Source organism: Protomyctophum parallelum (genome assembly GCF_964188405.1).
Source record: "Protomyctophum parallelum genome assembly, chromosome: 21".
Classification (NCBI taxonomy): Eukaryota; Metazoa; Chordata; class Actinopteri; order Myctophiformes; family Myctophidae; genus Protomyctophum; species Protomyctophum parallelum.
Window position 1 is genome coordinate 12,733,496 of NC_139713.1, and position 17,285 is coordinate 12,750,780.

At 44.3% G+C, this 17,285-nt stretch overlaps 1 protein-coding gene across 1 annotated transcript in view; it reads right to left on the bottom strand.

The window, feature by feature from the left end:
• sh2d3ca (SH2 domain containing 3Ca) overlaps positions 1 to 16,995 on the bottom strand; it is a gene marked incomplete at both ends in the record, with an annotated part of 91,775 nt that extends 74,780 nt beyond the window's left edge. Inside the window, 5 exon segments of the mRNA XM_083793240.1 lie at positions 8,266 to 8,305; positions 11,920 to 12,055; positions 12,530 to 12,859; positions 15,078 to 15,341; positions 16,977 to 16,995. Of these exon segments, the coding sequence (XP_083649366.1) occupies positions 8,266 to 8,305; positions 11,920 to 12,055; positions 12,530 to 12,859; positions 15,078 to 15,341; positions 16,977 to 16,995 (789 nt within the window).
• Positions 16,996 to 17,285: the final 290 nt, after the last annotated feature.

Here is a 17,285-nt window from a genome sequence, read left to right on the forward strand (position 1 = left end):
TAACAAGATGTGCACATGCCACACGCTCTACAGTGGACACACACACAACACACGCGCGCGCGCGCGACAGGCCAAACAGCACACACACCAAGGCCCCGCCCCCCCGCTTGATCATGATTGGCGGAAGGCCCCTCTCTATCCCGATTGGATGAAGGCTGGGCCACCTAGCCAAAAACTGAACCTATACGTTTGTTTGTTTTTACCCCTAGGGGTTAACTGGGGACAGGGAGAAACTCCTTATATGGTCAGCCCACTCTATAGTAGGGAGGATTATCACAAATAAATGAAATCACTGAATTTACCTTTAAAACGTATACATGGCGTTATCTGTCTTTTTTTGCTCTGCATGACATTCCACTCCACTGCTCCTATTTTGCTTGTCTTGCACATTCCATTATGCTTATCTTCTGTATATCCCTCGTCTCCTCACCACCTCCACTATCTCCTTGTCCCATATATCTCTGTCCTTGTTCCCCTTTAATCCCTCCTTGCCCCCCCCCACCCCCATACTGTGAATGCAAATTACACTTTGCCTGAAGACCCCCTCAAGGTGTCCGCAATTGAAAATAAGATTTTCTTTTTAAATAAACCTCATTTTCCTTCTTAAAAAAAAAAAAGAAGAAGCCATTTCACAATGGGGGAGGGGGTCCTTGCATATGTATGTCATGCATATCAATGTCAATCAATTCTTTGTATATTTCAGTAATAGGCTCTGTATTGTATGTACGTGTAAGTTTTTGTCTTATAGTCATGTCTGCCCCGTGCAATTTGTTCTCAAGTCCAAAGCAAATGGCAAGCAGAATTTGTAATTCATTTTAATTTGTAGTATCTTCCAGTGCAATGAATATGCCCTACTCACCACGACCGTAATTCTTCCCTACACTTCCCTCCAGTGTTGTCTGAAATCTAAGACGAAAAATGTTCGGCCTTTTTTCACTGACGAAAACTAAATGGAAACTAAATGAAAACTAAGCTATGATGACTAAAACTATACGACTAAATGTATTGACAATTTCGTCAACAGATAAAAACTAGACTAAAATGTTAGGAAGGGACTAGTGGACAAGAGATCCAGCAGTATAAGTCATTTTACACTTGGTTGCATGCTGGAAATAGCAGACAAAATCAACTGTAGATTTAGTCGACTAAAATCTTGTGAAACTTTGTAGGTGACATTCACACCAGAAAGCTTTGCTGCGATTAAAACGAATCCTGCTGCGCATTTTCAGAAAGTGCACTTCGTTTGGCAGGTGTGAAGGCTCATTCGAATCCTAATGCGTATCAAAGAACCGCTACTACTCCGAGCAAAAACGGGGGTTTCGCTTCGCTTCCAATCGCACTTGATTATGATTCGGTGCAGGTGTGAATGCACTCCGCAGTAAATAAAGGAAATGAAACAATGAAACAATGTGGCGGGTGAGGAGCTGAACACAGTTGGAGACGGAGAAGGCATATTTTACGCAGCGCAAAGATGTCCCCTTACCGTGGATAGACGTGGTCGAATGAGGAGACTGAAGTCCTGATCGAAATGAGGACGAGTACATTAATCAATTGCTTAAGAAAACACATAAACACTGCAGTGCAGTGTAATAGTATTATAGCCTACAGAATATTCTGTCTGTCTGTCTGTGCCGTAAACATGGAGTGCTGTCACTGTGTGGGGACTGGGGAGTAGGGACTTTCATTTCGATAAACTTGTAAACATTTTGCGCTGCTGTCTGTTATATCAGTGCGCTCAGCGCTGTGCCTCCATGACCAAAAGAACAGTGCGTGGCTGTGTGCGTATATTGAGAGAGAGTTTATGAATGGAACACATTGATAAAGGTCCCCCCTGCTGCGTTTACAATTGCTGCGGATGACAGTGTGAAGGCAAACCGCAGCAGATTAAATGTGCAAGAATCCCAATTTCTCCGCCCATTCGCATCGAGTCTACCGAAGTATTAGGTGCGGGAATGTGAAACCTAAAACTAGACACAACACTAAACCATTCCGGGTGACAAAAATGTGACTAAAACTATAAATGAGAACTGCTTCCCTCCATCCTTTTCTTCCCCCCCCGTGTCGTTCCTCTCTCTCTCCTCTTCCTTTGCTCTCCCTCTCTCTATATCTCTCCATCTCCTCCCTTGCTCGGAGGCAGCAGTTCTTCAGTTAAATATTAATTAGTGAACCCCATCCCGCGGGCTGATGGGGAGCACAATGGAGGATCCCCGCGTGTGCCTGCGAGCGCAACGCTTAATGAACGAAGCGTGTGTGTGCTTGCGCGCGCGCGTGTGTGTGTGTGTGTTTGCGTGTGTGTGTGTGTGTGTGTGTGTTTGTGTGCGTGTGTGTGTTTGTGCTCTCGTGTGTATTTGAGTGTGTGTGCTTATTTGAGTGTGAATGAAAAAAAGCAGAGGGGGGATAAACACGTGTGTGTGTGTGTGTGTGTGTGTGTGTGTGTGTGTGTGTGTGTGTGTGTGTGTGCCTGCCTGCATACGTGCATGCGTGCCTAAGTCTGTAGGCCTTGTAAGGGAGAATTGGGTGTCATGATTCTAATCTGAGTGTGCATAATGCCTGCGTGTCAATGTGTGTGTGTGTGTGTGTGTGTGTGTGCAGTGTGTGTGCGCGTGCGTGTGTGTGTGTGTGCGTGCAGTGTGTGTGCGCGTGCGTGTGTGTGTGTGTGTGTGTGCGCACGTGCATCTATCAACAAAGACTGTGCTCAGCAGAGGCTAGCAGGGTATATATATATGGCTAATGATCTGTGTGCGGCAGATAGCCATCAGCGTGTTTTCACAGGGTGTCTTCTATTCGCCGACCGGTTAATCCGTATTGACACACCAGATATATGCCTCAAAGACACATCCCAAACAATAGCCTCGTATTATTTTGGGGTCGGGAACCCCTTTTTGGTGTTTTTAAAGCATTATGTTATACTTTAGCTATTGAAAAATAGCAGATGTACAAAGCTCATATACGAGCTTGTAGGTCTGCTATTTTTGAAAAACCGTGAAAACGAAAAGTGCCTCAAATCTTTGAATATATATTATTACAGAGTGAACATATTTAACTCACATATTTGCTTCTGGGGAGGTCCCTGGGGGGGGGGGGGGGTGAGGCATATTACATATAATTTTTTGGTTCCTTGACGTGAAATATTGAGCACCACTGATACAGAAACATAAGGCTTTTCAGAAAACTGTCAGGATTTAGAAAACTTTTTTTTTTTTTTCGACGCCAGGCCTAAATGGGTTAATTGGCCCCATAGATGCTGTGTCTATGTCCACACAATAACTAATTTAATAACTGCAGGGTTAACAAATGTAACCCTGCATGAGACTGTAATAATAGATCCAAACAATGGGAAAAGGGTGCCATTTGTGTGTCTATGCCAGTGGTTCTCAAACTACATGTCAAGGACCCCCAAAAATGTGGCCGCCTATACCCCTCCATCGTTCCAGGCACCCCCCAGAAGCAATTTGATTTGAGTTAAAAAAAAATCACTCTGAAAAAAAAAATATATATATTCAAAGATTTGCACCACACTTTCACGATTTTCCAAAAACAGCAGACCTACAAGCTCGTAGCGCGGCACTCGGTGCCGCACTATGAGCTTGTAGATCTGCTATTTTTCAATAGCTAAAGTATAACATGATGCTTAAACACCTGGCCGGAATGGGTTGAGAATACTGACTATGGTTGCAGCTATATCCGTCTCCTTTTTTTCATGTGGATGTGTGTTTGTGTCTCTCTCGCTCTCGTTGTGCGTTTGCGAGCGGCAGGGGGGGGGGGGGGGGGGGGGGAGGGGGGAGGTGGCGGTGTGATCTTTGTCAGCCTGCCTGATTGTGTGTGTGTGATGACAGTAACAGAAGAAGACCTTGGCTGGGCGAGTTAGCAAAGGCAAGCCGTGGAATTTTACGCATCTCCCATTCAACAGCGGCGCCATCCTAACTCAATCTACTGCAACAGTCTCTTTCTTGTACCGTGCACGCACGCACGCGCACACGAGCACACGCGCGCGCACACACACACACACACACACACACACACACACACACACACACACACAATTGATTAAATCGCATGGGGCAGTAGGGCACACATTCTGTACATTCAAACCAGTTTCTTAATCAAGAGTGTTAACACACAGCTGACACCCCCACACACGTGCAAGTGTGCGCACGCACGCACGCACACACACACACACACACACACACACACACACACACTGAGCATAATTTTGTTTAAAGCTTCAATGGGCGAGTCGTGTGCCAAACATATGTTAATGAACCACATATGATCCCCCCCCCCCCCAACCCTCCCTTCAAAGAACCTCCAAACCACTAAAGAGGTTGAGAGACAAAGCAGGGCTGGGCTGCAGACACAAACACACACACAAACACACACACACACATACACACACACAGTGGAACACTGCAGCGCACCCACACTCATACTGTAGTGAAGTGTAGCGTACACTGAAATATGCACACACATCTATAGATAGAAATACTCATGTGCACGTGCAAACACACGGCTCCCTGGTCTCGCGCGCGCGCAGATTGCCACACTATAGACAAGAGGCCTAAATCATTCACCAGACTTACAATAATGCTTATAAAGCAGCAGCCCCCCCCCCCCTATTAAAAAGAAGACATTGTATACTGAAAGTGAAAAGAAAAAGATAATACAGTAAAAAAATAAAACGGTTAAAAAAACAGTGCTCTCCGACTGACCCTGGCCCTCAACGCTGCTACGGTATAATAATGGACACACACACACACACACACACACACACACACACACACACACACACAATGGAAAGCATGAATACATGTGCTCCAGGGATTCATCCATTGATTGGGCCTCTGTCTTTCAGACTGCTCTTCTCATGTCAAATCAGATCACTCAGAGAGATTCGTTTTCCCCTCATTGTCTTGCATCGCGACGTGCGCGCACGTGCCGACATGCATCTGTGTGTGTGTGTGTGTGTGTGTGTGTGTGTGTGTGTGTGTGTGTGTGTATGTGCGTGCGTGTGCAGGTGAGTGAGTGAGCGCATTCTAAGTCAATAGATAGAGGTGGGATGACGCCGTTCTCTTCTGAACACCGGGGGCCAGGTCCTGATTTAAACATCAGCTGTCATGAATGTTTTAGAGGAGTGCAGGGAGACAGACACTGTAGGGCTGGAAGCAGCGGGGCGTGGGTGGGTCGACGCACAAGGGGGGACGGGCACGGCACTCACGTTCATGTTTTACTCACGTAAAAGTACCAATACTGCAACATAGAAATGCTCTGTTACAAGTAAAAAAAATCCATAAAGTATACATGAGTAAAAGTATTGGCCATCAAAATGTACTTAAAAGTACCAAAAGTAAAACGTGCTCGTTATGCAGAAAGTCCCCCGTTTCAAGATTTCAAATGTATAACAGTCTTTTTGAAAATGGCAGATCTACAAGCTAGCAATGCGATAACGGACCTATTCATCCAGATTAGATCTTTGACATCTGACATCTGGGGCTCCATATAAGGTTATGAATGACATCACCGTAATGACACAAAGCACCGCAGTCAAGGGGGGGGGGGGGGGGTCTTAGGAAGTCAAGCGGAATGGCCTATTTTAATATCAATTGATTTACGGTTCACAACTATTTTGTAATTAGAATGTATTTAGTTGGATTAAACTGTCTATATTTGAGAACGTCTAACTTACAAGCAAAATGTTTTTTTGTTTGTTTTTATAAACCATAAACTGAACTCAACCACTTCAAACCATATTCGAAATCTTTCAAACGTAGCTCACAACACAGATCCACCATTTCCGCTTGCGTTTAAATGGAGTATTACGCCACCGTATAGTCGATTTGTTGTGGTTAGTCGAACTCGCAGACAAAATGCATTCGTTTTACGAAGTGGAATATGAGTCAGAGTCACAGGAGAAGGCTTTTACCACTCAATCAATCAATCCCAGGAGCAGTGGTGGAAAGAAGTACTCAATTGTTTTACTTAAGTACAAGTACCATTACTGCAATTTAGAACTACTTTGTTACAAGTAAAAGTACGGAATTGAAAATTAGTAGAAGTACAAAAATGTACTTAAAGTACTAAAAGTAGAAGTACTCATATTGCAGAATGTGTCGCGACGCATTGTGAGCTTGTAGATCGTCTATTTTCAAAGGGCCGAAATGTATAGGGTTGAAGTGGTTAATGTATGTTTTAATTATAATCTCCAAAGTAACTAGTAACTTAAGTTTTCAAATAATTGTAATGGAGGAAAAGTACAAATCTTGGCTCTGAGATGTAGTGGAGTAGAAGTAAAAGTTTTGGAAATTGGAAATACTCAAGTAAAGTACAAATACCTCAAAATTGTACTTAAGTACAGTACTTAAGTATAAGTACTTAGTTCCTTTCCACCACTGCCCAGGAGTTCAACAGCTCGGTAAAGTTAGAAATGTAAATCCCCTCTCTGCTTTCCTCAGTCTCCCAGGCAGTTTATAAGCGCTGGTAACGCTGGTTCCTATAATATGGAGTCTGGGGACTCCCAGGGGTCCTTGAGGCGGTTCCAGGGGGTCCCCTGGCTAAATTATTGATAGTTGGGAACCAAAGGGAGCTTCACAGGTCCACAACCAAATGGGTCCAGTTGGTTCAATTTCTACACTGAGTTAAATAAAACACTGGGGATTTGACAGTGAAAATTGGGGGGTCCCAGACATAAAACAAATGATAGCAAACTGGCCTAATTTACCGCGTATCAAACTGGTGGTCCTTGAATTGAAAAGGTTGGAGAAACACTGGTTTATAGAATCGGCGTGCGTGTCCACCAGCTTTAAGCAGAACCACTGTAATTGGAGCGGCATCAGTGGTGGAAAGTAACTAAGTACTTTTACTTAAGTACTGTACTTAAGTACAATTTTGAGGTACCGCCAGTTGCCCATGTTATGATCCAAGGTCATTTTGCTTCCTTTTTGGTTCATGCCTGCCAGTTATACATAAATCAGTGTTACAGCACCACCCAGTGGCCGCTGAGGGATTGCAACATATATACTGCTGACAGCACTGCTGCTGACTCCAGATTTAATTAGCTAATGGCAAACCGAATTAGGCTGAACGCAAGATGGACCTGCTGAAATGGACACATAATTGGAAAAGTATAAGGGGCTATAGTAATCATCTACAATTACATTTTAAAGCTCACATGAACGGCTAATCTAATATTGCTGGAAGATATTGGAATTAATTCAGAACAGGGTTGCCCGTGTGTTTTGTTTATAGGGCAGAATACAATCAAAACATTCTAGCGCTGAAAATTGCAAAACTGCTAATGTGATGACGCGCACACGCACACACACACACACACACACACACACACACACACACACACACACACACACACACACACACACACACACACACACACACACACACACACACACACACACACACACACACACACACACACACACACACACACACGGATGAGACGGATGAGACATGTTGACACTGTGAGCTTGTAGATTGGCTAATTTTGCCCATGTAGAACACAGACTTCTGCTTGTGACTGCAACTGGACGCGGCAAGTTGCTGGTCTCGGACAGGAACAAACTGCAGGTTGAAAAGGAGGCCCTCAGCTCTGAACTCGGTAGAATCTGCACCTGGCTTGCTGATAACAAACTATCTTTACACCTAGGAAAAAACTGAATCCATTCTCTTTGGATCAAATAGTAATCTCAGCAGGGCAGATAGATGGCTTCTAGAGTGGGTGACAATATTATCACACGAAAAGATGAAATTACCTGCCTAGGTTCCATCCTGGAGGCAAATCTTTCCGGTGATAAAATGGCCACCAACGTAATCAAAAAGGTCAACCAAAGAACAACATTCCTATACAGGATCTCCTCACTGGCCAAGGTGTCTTCGACTATGAATGCACCTCAAACTAGGCCCTTAAAACAAGGCTCCAGACAGGCTACTACTTGGCCTCACTCCCCGAACGCACCTCACCCCTGCCCATTTTGACAGGCTGGAATGGCTTATTCCACCAAAATGTGGAATGCCATACCAACACAGTCATTAAGACATGTGAATCCCTTGACTCCTTCAAAACTGCTCTCAAAGGGCACCTACGGACGGCTGCAATTCAAAACTGGCCCCTGTAAAAGTCTGAGTCCCCCACCCCCCTTTTTCCCCATGGCTCGGGTAAGACACCGTGGAACAACAATGTATAATTGTGGCTTAACGAGGCCACACACACGCACACGCACACGCACACACACACACACACAACAGCAGTCTTACCTGGACATATTCCACCTGGTTTCCGGTAGGCTCCATTTGGCTAAAAACAGAATAGAAGGGATAAGTTAGTCTTGAAATCCAATAAACGTTGGGGATGTCCTTCGAACTTCCTAACATTTGTGAATTTCCTGTAAACACTATTCAGTAATCTACACAAAAGGTCCATAAGTTTTTCCTTTCTCTTTTATCATTATTAGCTGAAATAGTGATAATTGTTTTCACGTCTCCCATAGCAACTGAATGTTGAAAACATGCATGTCGGTAGCATACTGAAGTATACTGCGTATACACCATGATTGCAACGCACCCCTTTCCATTCGGACCATGTTGCAATGCTGTCATCCCCTTTTTGACCTGAGATCTTTAGAACCTTAGATTTTTCAAAAATAGCAGACCTACAAGCTTGTAGATCTGCTTTTTTTCAATAGCTAAAGCATAACATATTGCACCAAAAGTGGTTACCGTCCAGAATGGGTTAAACCCAGACATCTACAAATGTCTTCAAAATCCTGATAGTTTTCTGAAAAACCTGAAGTTTCTGTCAGTCAGGACCCGCAAAATGATCTGTATTTGGCCGCCTCCCCCCCATCTGAAAATATGTTGTTCAAAGGACTCTCCCAGAAGCAAAGATTTGAGTTAAAGACATTCACTCTGAAAGAATATGTATTCACGATTTTCCAAAAATAGCAGACCTACAAGCTCGTAGCGCTTGAGCTTGTAGATTTTTTTATTTTTCAATAACTAAAGTATAACATAATGCTTAAAACCCCAAAAGGGGTTCCCGCCCCAAAATAGGTAAATTAAAAAAAGGCTGCAGTGCATAAAAACGTCCCTAAACATCATAGCTAAATCAAAGACAAAAACGTACTTTTCGTGTACACACCCCGTACAGTATCCTTGCCCATTATGTACATGTCATGATGCAACAGGTGCGTCCAGTTAGGACAGAAAACATTACAGTGTGTTCCCATGACCTACTTCTAGACTCCAGGACTGTTAAATGCTGAGGCAGTTCAGTTGGAGAGAGAGAGAGAACATGGTTCTCTATATACCAACCCCTGGTATGCACGCATCTATAAAAGGGCCTGCTCTTTTTATTTGAAATCTCCAGGGCCCCCGCATATCCCATCGCACATAACTCACACATTTGCACTTATAATGCACAGAGAGATCAAGTGTCAACGGCTGCACCGTGTGTACAGTATAACAGTCTGTGGCACATGCTATCAGCCGCTTTGGGATACACATTAGAAAGAGAAAGCTTCGGGATACGAGAGAGAGAGAGAGAGAGAGAGAGAGAGAGAGCTTTGGGGAATAAGGGGGTGGGGGGCTGGAGCGCGCGAGAGAGAGAGAGAGAGAGAGAGAGAGAGAGAGCGATGGACAATTACATGCCCAAGGAGGTTTTAACCCAGTTAGACCCGAGGACGATTCTACAAATCCTGACAGTTTTCTGAAAAACCCAATGTTTCTATGTCAGTCGTTCTCAAACATTTTCATGTCAAGGACCCCCAGAAATGCATGTAATTGGCCGCCGAATCATCTGAAAATATGTTGTTCCAGGAACCCCTCAGAAGCAAAGATTTGAGTTCAAAAACGTTCGCCCTGAAAGAAAATATCATTCCAAGGATTTGTGCCGCATTTTCAAGCACCTATACAAGCTAGATCTGCTATTTTCCAATAGCTAAAGTATGTAGCTTAAAAACACCAAAAGGGGGTTTTTCCCGCCCAGAATGGGTTAAGTTCAATCAGGGCATGTTCCCACGGCGGATTTACAAGACGGGTCTCAGAGGACGACCGGGGCGGAGCGTAATTGCTGTACATGTTCACAGAGAGTCCGTCCAGATCAAGAGGCAGTGCTGCTGAGGACCTTGGGAACGTTGATATACTGCATATTACATACATTATATGTTCAGCGATGCCCTTCTCAAAGCTCGCTATATATGCGACTGAAATACATGCATACGACTGTGCGACAGTATTTACTGTATACGCCGTGGTAAAATCATCGAGTGTTATACAGTAAGGTCCACCGTAAAAGAGCTGAAACAAGCTATACCACCGTCGGATGAAGGAGGGTGTGCTATACTGTAAACTGCAGTGTGACTGCGTGCGGATGAATTATTAACGGCGCACAATTCTAATTTGCTTTATATGAATGAAATGCCTCCCTTGAGATTGAGAGATTGATGTAGGCTTGAGTAAGATTATGCTAAATACTAGCCTAGTGCTTTTAAAGGCAATGGAAATATGAATGCCTGAAATCATGTGATCACTGATGAGCTGCTTTGGATCCAATAGGGTGAATGCCAAGATCAACACACACACACACACACACACACACACACACACACACACACACACACACACACACACACACACACACACACACACACACACACACACACACACACACACACACACACACACACACACACACACACACACACACACACACACACACACACACACACACACACACACACACACACACACACACACACACACACACACACGTATATGATATGCATTTATTTCAGCTGAGCCCCCGGGCATCACACTATGATGATGACCCTGCGCAAAGCAGCACCTGAGTCTTCAACAAAATGCACCAGCCAAATTAAAATGGCTGGAAGCTATATGGACAATGGAGTGGTCATTTATCGGGGATAATGACATTAAACCCTTCTGGGCGGGAAGTTCCGGGAACCCCTTTTGGTGTTTTAACTTTAACTAGAACTGCACTCTGTCGAGTGACTACTTGCTTGTTGCACACAACTAGGCCATAAATGGCCTACTAGTGCGCAAGCAGAGCGTGCAAGTACTGTAGACCGCTACGAACGTTCAAATCTCAGCCTATCTGCGAAAGAACGTTTGCAATATGTTAGAGCCCATGGGATCACATTAGATAATTGACACAGGGGTGAAAAATGGGTTACAAAATCGTGGGATAAAAAAATATTTATTATTATTATAAATAAAATAAAAAGCCACACTCCTAATTCACTATTCACACGGTGTGCTTAATTGTATGTGCTCTCTTGTAGCCTTTCCAACAGCACAACCGATGGTTGTTACTTGCGCAAGCAGAGCGCGCAAGTACTAGTTTCGCCCAGGACGATATTCGATGCGTATGCACCGTCCCAGCATATTCGATGCGTATGACGTCAGGGTATAACTTTTATAACTAGCTCTCAATGATGACGTAATAAATCATGTGGATTAAATGGCCCAGGCGGTGGCGTAACCGTCTGGGCACCCGACTGGTAATCCAGTCGCAGTGTGCCGCGGGTTCGACTCCCGAGCCCGACACGGCCTTTACAGCATGTCATCCCCCCATCTCTCTCCCGTTTCCTGTCAGCCTACTATCTGTCCCTTCAAAAAAACCAATAAAAGGCGTAAGACACAAAAACTTAAGTTTTTTTTCTTTTTAAAGTTTTTTTTTAAAGCTTTTTCTTTTTATGTGTTTTTTTAAGTTAAGTTTTTGTGTGCGTGTGCAACTGTGCATGTGCGTGAGCGTGTGCGTGTGTGTGTGTGTGACAGACAGACAGACATGTTCTGCTAGGTCTCATAGTTAGTGCTCAGTGAATTCGCAATAAATGAACCTGAACCTGTATAATGTTCACAGATAGCATGAAGACCTCAGAAATCTCTCACCTGCAACCAGTGGCAGAAGGTTGGGATGCCAGGTCGGGTCGGGATGCCAGGTCCTCCTGTCCCGTCTCCACTTTGGTCTCTTCTTCTTCCACGTGACGCACGGCAGCACGGTTCCCCTCCTGGGTGGCGGTGGTGGCTGGAAATAAAGCTTCCCTTGGAGTTACGGCCATCGCAGTCACATGATCTGCTGCATGGTGTGGTGATGATGCACATGGTAGAGCAGTGGTTTAATTTCAACCCTTTTCATATCAAGGTCCCACATTTTATTCTGTATTTGAGCCACGGATGGACATTTTGATGAGATTTAGCCTACTCAGACCCAAAGCTTTTTTAACATGTTGTTTTAAGCAAGATTTTGTTCCACAATTCCATGTTGTATAGATGTTGGTAACATAGGAGTGATATCAAACGTTGATCAAAATATAAATTCTTCTACATTATCTAAAACTGTAAGGCAGGTGTTTAACAATAATTTAATTCTTGAGAGCGTAAAAAAAGAGTTAAAGATCTATAAGGAACCATTTGGTTGGTTCCATCATTGAAAACCACTGACATAGAGTTAATTAATTAATTATGCGACTCCCCCCCCCCCCCCCCCGTCGGTCTATACCTGAAATCTCCGGTGGCAGTTTGGTGTTCAAGCCACCGGGTGGCAGTGCATGATCATTCGAGGCCTGCAGCGCAGTTCCAGGAGAGATGCTGGGTGCGCTTGGTGCGACATTGTTCTCTTCGGGAACCTTGTTGCACCTTGTCGAAGCTGTGGATACGGTTGAGGAGGAGGTGTGCTCTTCTCCCAGCCCGTCTCTCATGGCCGCCCGATCCGTGACTTCATTCTCTGGCCCAGACGAGAGGGCTGAAGGAAGGGGAGACCTGCGGACTTCATTCTCTGCAGACACGCTGCTGCACTTCTTCTCTTTGCTCTTCTTACTACTGGGGCCCCCTAAAAAGGAAAGAGAGGGAACAGACATTGAACACGGTGTCACGGTGTGTCAGGTGAGGACCCAGAACAGAAGTAGAACCAGGCAGGCAAACTGATGCAGTCCAATATATTTATTAAAGGACAAGTTTTTTTTCAACCAAGGTTCATGTTTTAGGTTATTATTAGAGAAAGTAAAAGATGAGTGTTAATTTTGTTTCATTTGCTGCTTTCTCTCGTTTTGGGGATTTTTGCTGTTGTTGATATAGGGGGGCGGGGGCATTCGAGCATGGGGCTAAATATCTATTATTTTACAAAATGTTCTAGCGATGTCTTTTTTATTATTTAATATAGTCCTACTAGACCCCAATGAAGCCTTATGTCCCATTGGGGACGAAGAGGAGTAAGTAAGTAAGTAACTAGACCCACAAAAGATCACGGGATCTACTGAATGTGTCAAACTGACATTGAGCCTATGACACACAGTGTGGCTTCCCCCCAGTAGGCCTCCTTCACATTCAGTAGATCCCGTGATCTTTTGTGGCCAGATGTAATTTCTTGGAGTCTATAGTAAATAATAAAAAAAGAAACCGCTATAAGATTTTGTAAAGAAATACATATTTTGCCCCGTGCTCAAATGCCCCCGCCCCCCTGTCAAAAACAGCTAAAATCCCTAAAACGAAAGAAAGCAGCAAATGAAAAAAAATGAACACTCATCTTTTACTTTCTCTAATAACAACCTAAAACATGAACCTTGGTTGAAAAAAACTAAAGTTGTCCTTTAAGTGTAGCAGGACATATAGGAATAGCTTATAGTTCAAGCGTTTTGATCTTGTAGACCTGCTACTTTTGCTATTTGTCACTATCGAATTAGAATCCAGGAAAGTAACAGTTTTGGACATACAGTAGGCCTATGATCTTTTCCACACGACAGAGACGATAGACACACACAAAGGGAATTACGTACACTTCAAGAGAATGTGAACAATTTGAAATAGTTCAACTAGCTGATCCACATCAACACGTTGTGAGCTTGTAGATCAGCTTTTTGAACCATTTGAAAATGTTTAAAAAAAAATAGCATAAAATATGTCCTGCCGAAATATGTGACGATCTTGTGGACTTCACATAACGTGGCCTAAACGCCACGAGGTTGAACCAGGGGGGCAGTCAGCCAGATATTTCGTGAAGCCTCTTTTGAAATCGGGACTTCCTGAAAGTTCATATAATGGCCTGTTGTGGCGCTGGACTGGACCCAAAAAGCCCCATAGCTCCATAGAGGCCCATGTATTTGGGCCCAACTTCACCTAGACTGTATTACCTTAATAAACATGGTCATGAATACTTTCTGATTCCAGTCACTAGTTTAAAGTCTCATTTCTAATGTCATAATATTCTTTTTGGAAAATGATGGTCCCATTTATAAAATAAATTACCATAAAGTCGCGTATGTTCTGAGGAGCGTGGGCCCGTGGCTACCGTTACAGTCTATGATCGGGATCCCCCACCCACTCGAGTCAAAATAAAAACCAACGGAGAAGAAGGGGGTAAGTCCCGCCTCGTTGTCTGGGCCAGCCAATGGCCAGCTGGACCAGAACGGATCAAGAAAGATGGCGACTTGGCATTAGATGGCATTAGAGTGCAAGGAATTTCAGGCTTCATTTTACGTTCATGTTAGACCCGGGGAACGCTTTGTCCATATTTTTTACAGTCTATGGGTTGAACTCTGCTAAATAAACAAACGTCAATGATTTACGTTCGGACACTGACGACATGTGATTGTCTACTACACGATTGTCACATATTTTAGCAGGTCACCAATTTCACCGTAGCACTAACCTCGCCTCACCAGGCTTTCCACCTCGGAGGAGAAAAGCCTGGTCTCTATTCCAAAAGTGCTGTGTGAACCGGTCAGGAGCGGATGATATCGTTACGTCAATCAAACGGAACTTCCTTTTCCCTCAAACCGGTAGAACATCAATAAAAGCTCTCGTAGCCTGTTGCTTTTATTGAGAAAAATCGGTTTGAGGGAAAAGTAAGATTGATGACTACAAAACAACACTACAACAGCATGACGTAGCGATATCGTCCGCTCCCGACTGCCCGGTTCATGAACCCGAAATGGAATGGTGCCCAAGCTACCGTAACACACCACCATGCTGGAGTTGACCCGAGTGTGACTGAGCGAGTGGGCCGAGATTTGGGGTATTCATTGGCATTTTTGGCTTTATTAGGCTTTTACCTTTGCTGCTTTTGTCTCTCTTCCTCGACAGTAGGCGCGGCAGGGTGCCTATGTGCGTGTAGTTGTCGCTGGAGCGGGCGTAGCTGGCGGTGCGCGGGCGCATGGCGCTCATGTCGTCCACCGTAGCCTGCGCAGCAGCAGCTCTGTCACGGCCGGCGTCCTCGTCTTTATGGGCGGCGGCTCCGTCAGGCTTGGACTTATCGGAGGACTTATCAGGGGAGCGACGGAAGGACAGGTTGGTGAGGCTGCCGAACCATTTGAAACCTTGAGGTGTTGGGAAGATAGGAGTGTTAAAAGGATAGAGACTGAACCGGAGCGATAGAGCTCCCCCCGCCCGCCCGGCTATTCATTTCAGTGGAAGTTGGCTCAGTGGCGTTTTGAAACACCCGGAAGAACCGTCTACTTCCGCATCTTTCTACTTTTTCTCTATTATTAAGGTTATTTTTGCGGTCAGTTTGTATTGGTGGTGGGGTGGGGAGGGGGGCGGGGCGGGGCGGGGGTCACGAGACATGGCCAAAGCATTTCCGGGGGTCCCCAGCAAAAAGGTTGAGAACCCCTGCTCTACAGAGCAGTGAGAGCAGTGCTCAGTTCTAGTTTTAAGCATCATTTCATACTTTAGCTATTGAAAAATAGCAGAACTACAAGCTCGTAGCGCGGCACTCGTGACTCAAATCTTTGAATATATATTCTTTCATTTTTAACTCAAATATTTGCTTCCGGGGGGGGGGGGGGGGGGGGGGGGGGGTCACTGGAACAGCATATTTTCAGATGGGGGTCGGTGGCCAAATACAGATGGTTTTTGGGGTCCTTAACATAAAATATTGAGAACCACTGATATAAAAACATAGGTATTTCAGAAAACTGTCAGGATTTAGAAGACTTTTTTTTTATTTCGACGTCTTCTTAACATCAGCACAGCAATAAATAAAAAACTATTTATAACAGGATGCATTTGCACCGTGTGACATATTTTTATAGTCTCTAAACAGCTGTTTGACACACAAGGCACTTGAATTCCTGCTCATTGGGAGCAGTTAGTTAGGGGTTCAGTGTCTTGCTCAAGGACACTTTTGACCTGATGCCAGTTGATTTCACCAGACAACCACCAAAATGTGGAATGCCCTACCAACAGTCATTAAGACATGCAAATCCCTTGACTCCTTCAAAACCGCTCTCAAAGGGCACCTACGGACAGCTGCAATTCTGCGTAAATTCTGAATCCCCCACCCACCCCTTTTCCCCCCCCTCACTGTATATTTTCCCTTTTTACCTCCTCTATGAATATTTCCTGTTTTTTGGCTATATAGAAGTGTATATGTGTACGTCTCTAAATGTTATGATGAATTGAAAATGGACCCTCTTGTAAATAAGTGTAATACAGTTTTTGTATTGAGTTGTAAATGTACTGTAATTCTGTGCAAACTGTTAATAAATACGTCAATCAATCAAACAAACCACTCCCTCGTGAGCCACTATACTGTCACATATTTGACTGCATTTCCGGATTTTTACAGTAGGCTATATAGCACCATTTCCAGCTTACACATGTCCTTCCTAAATCAGTTAATTTAAAAGACGACGACACCTTGCTAGCTCTTACAAAATCAAATGATTGATGATAGCGTTTCAGCCAATGGACAAAAAAGAAGACTATAAGTACACTGAAAGTTCAGTTTGGGATGTCAACATAACCCTCAAATGACAGCAATATGCAGCAACACATTGCCAACAACAGCATGCAACAACACAACACACCCAGGTGATTACCACACACAGTCAGACGCACGTATAACGCACACACGCACGCACACGCTGCACGCACATGCACATGCACAAACACTCTATAATATGAAGTGATAATGAATATATGATATGTTATACTAATACTCTATTACTCACTTAGTTTCCGTATGCTCATGTTGTGGCTGCAAGTGTGCGTGCACTGGATCCAGCTGAATTAAATTGTCGATGATTACAGACTGCAGTACGTCGAACACTTGTTGAGCTGCCTGTAGTAGGCTATGAACCGCTGAGGAGAGGAGAGGAGAGGAGAGAGAGATACTGAGAGAGAGAGAGAGAGAGAGAGAGAGAGAGAGAGAGAGAGAGAGAGAGAGAGAGATTCTATGACATGCAGACTGCAGAGGAAGTGTGTGTGTGCGTGTGCCGTGTGCGCGTGTGTGTGTGTGTGTGTGTGTAGAGAGCAGGTAG